This window comes from Ammodytes marinus, assembly GCF_949987685.1.
Source record: "Ammodytes marinus genome assembly, contig: scaffold_32, whole genome shotgun sequence".
In the NCBI taxonomy this organism is placed as follows: domain Eukaryota; kingdom Metazoa; phylum Chordata; class Actinopteri; order Uranoscopiformes; family Ammodytidae; genus Ammodytes; species Ammodytes marinus.
Window position 1 is genome coordinate 141593 of NW_027648335.1, and position 2500 is coordinate 144092.

Consider the following 2500-nt stretch of genomic DNA (forward strand, 5'->3'; position numbering starts at 1 on the left):
ATTTTGTGTGTAGCCTATACAGACAATGCATCACATGAATTTATTTGTGTGTGTGTGTGTGTGTGTGTGTGTGTGTGTGTGTGTGTGTGTGTGTGTGTGTGTGTGTGTCTATCTGTCTGTGTGTGTGTCTCGCGCTCTATTAGAAACAGCTGATCCACGTTAACTCTCTAAATCGCGCGCAAATTGGATTTTAAATGTCTTTCAGCTTCACTTCAGTAGATTCAATCATAAAAACCTCAAGATAATCCGTAAATCAACACGATAATCTGAGTTAATACATCGCTTACTGTTACTGTATCTGACTGTTATTGGGGCCATTTGTAGAAGAACTATTTAAAGGTGCAGTCAGTGATTCTGGAGAACGCTTGTTGTCAGAATCACTTTTCTTTTGTCAAAATCAGTGAATATCTCCTCATGATCCACTACCTGTCTGTACTGTGTGTGTGCTGAATACTTAAAATAAAAAAAAGCTATTGTTAATACACAGCCTAGGCTCTGTAAACTGGTATGTTGCTAGTTATAGCATGGTGGGGCCCCTTTATTTACATACCAGTTTACAGGTAGTCGATAAGCTATAAAATGGAAACTATGAGGAAACATTTTCAATTAGTAACTGAAGTTTACAAGGAAAAGTTTTTATTTGAAAAAACTTTCAAAATTACAAACATTTTTTTTTTTTTTTTGACAAATTTGGTGGGAAAAAAATTACACAAAAAACTAGATTTCTGGAAAAAAAAGTAATTTGAAAATCTTCTTTGAAATTTTGATACATTTGATTAGGTTTTAAAATCTTTCCACTAAAATGTTCTATCTTTTCCGTCCTCCTTCAGCTCTCCAAAGATCCGTGCTTTGGCCAGAGCGTTGTCTCCGGCCTTCCTGAGGTTTGGAGGAACCAGACAAGACTTCATGGTGTTCACGCCTCAGAAACATCTACACACAAGAACAGCTGGACACGCAGGTAACATGACACACTCACTCTCTCTCTCTCTCTGCAGGTAACACACACACACAGAGACACACACGCTCTGCGCTCTGACCCCCTCCGAAGTGTGGTAACTTGAGAGGGGATATGCGAAAAGACAAATTTTCAATGTGCCTCGTGTACAACTGACAAATAAAGATAACTTAACTAACTTAACTTAACTTAACTTAAACACACACACAGAGACATGTAGAGACACACACACACGCTCGCACCAACACGCATGCAGAGACATGTAGAGAGACACACACACACAGGCAGAGACACACTCACTCACACACACACACAGGGGGTGTGGCCCGTCTAACAGGTTCTTTTATTACAAAGAATCAACTGTAACGGTTGGGTCTGGAGGACACAGGCGCGGAGACAGTGTAAGTAAAAGATGATTTATTTCAGGAGAAACCAGCAGGGTGTTAGGACCGTGATCCGGGGAGGGAGACTGGCTGGCATGGGGGTCCAGGGAGAGAGCAAAGGGGCAAGGGTGAAAGAGAAAACACACACAAGGCCAAGGGACCCAAGCTCCATAGAGTCTGTCCTCTTCACAGCAGACCCGGGTTAGAATCCAGCCCGGGTCGTTCTCTGTCTGTCTGTCTGTCTGTCCTCTTCACAGCAGACCCGGGTTAGAATCCAGCCCGGGTCGTTCTCTGCATGTCATTCCCCTCTCTGACACATTTTATCTCTGTCTCTACACACTGTCTAATAAAGCAGAAATGCCCAAAAATAATAATTGAAAAATATTTCTATATATGTTATTTATTTATTTAGTATTCTTTCGGACAATTCCACACAATACACAATTTTCTCTTGCAAATATTCATACATCATACTTTGTGTTGTCCGAAGGGAGACGGAAGAAGCCAAAGGCTTATCAGGTCCCGCCCCCATTTTCATCAAATTCGGATTCAGATACACAGATTACTGTTACAAAATAAAAATAAAACAAACAAAAAACATTATTTTTTATATATATATAGCTATATATGTATATATATATATATACATGCATACATACATACACATATACATACATATATACACACACATATACATACATATATATATATATATATACATACACATACTTTTTTTTTTAAGAATCTGCAGTCCAATACACAGTCAATTTTAATCTAATTGCTTCAGCTTTTAAAATCAGTTCAGCACAGTTCAGTTTTTCTGTGACAATGCCAAGTGTATAAAGTGTGAAGTGGCCTTGTATTTGGCCTGTTCCATTACTAAACTGGTAGTCTAAACACTTCTGCAAAAGTATTCCAAAACAAGTCTGTCTGCTGGCCTGTATTATTTGTTACAATATTGTTATGAAAGAGACATTGACATTGTGCTCAGGTTATTAGTCTGTAATTTTCAATAATTTTTGAAACATAATTTGCTTTGAAATTGCGCAAACTGCAACTCCCTGTGACAACTTCATCAAGTCCATTCCACAGCTTAATACCATTTACAGATATCGAAAAGGATTTAAGTGTGGTCCGTATATTTTTCTCAGTGAATTTACCT

The 2500-nt window shown here is 38.4% G+C and overlaps 1 protein-coding gene across 2 annotated transcripts in view; it reads left to right on the top strand.

Moving 5' to 3' along the window:
• The first annotated feature begins 247 nt into the window (after positions 1-247).
• Positions 248-2500, top strand: part of LOC307270722 (heparanase-like) — a 9893-nt gene continuing 7640 nt past the window's right edge. For both annotated transcript variants that reach the window (XM_080054606.1, XM_080054607.1), the window contains exons 1-2: positions 248-339; positions 831-958. In XM_080054606.1, coding sequence (XP_079910732.1) covers positions 907-958 — 52 coding nt within the window. In that variant the 5' untranslated portion in view covers positions 248-339; positions 831-906. The remainder of the gene's footprint in view (positions 340-830; positions 959-2500) is intronic.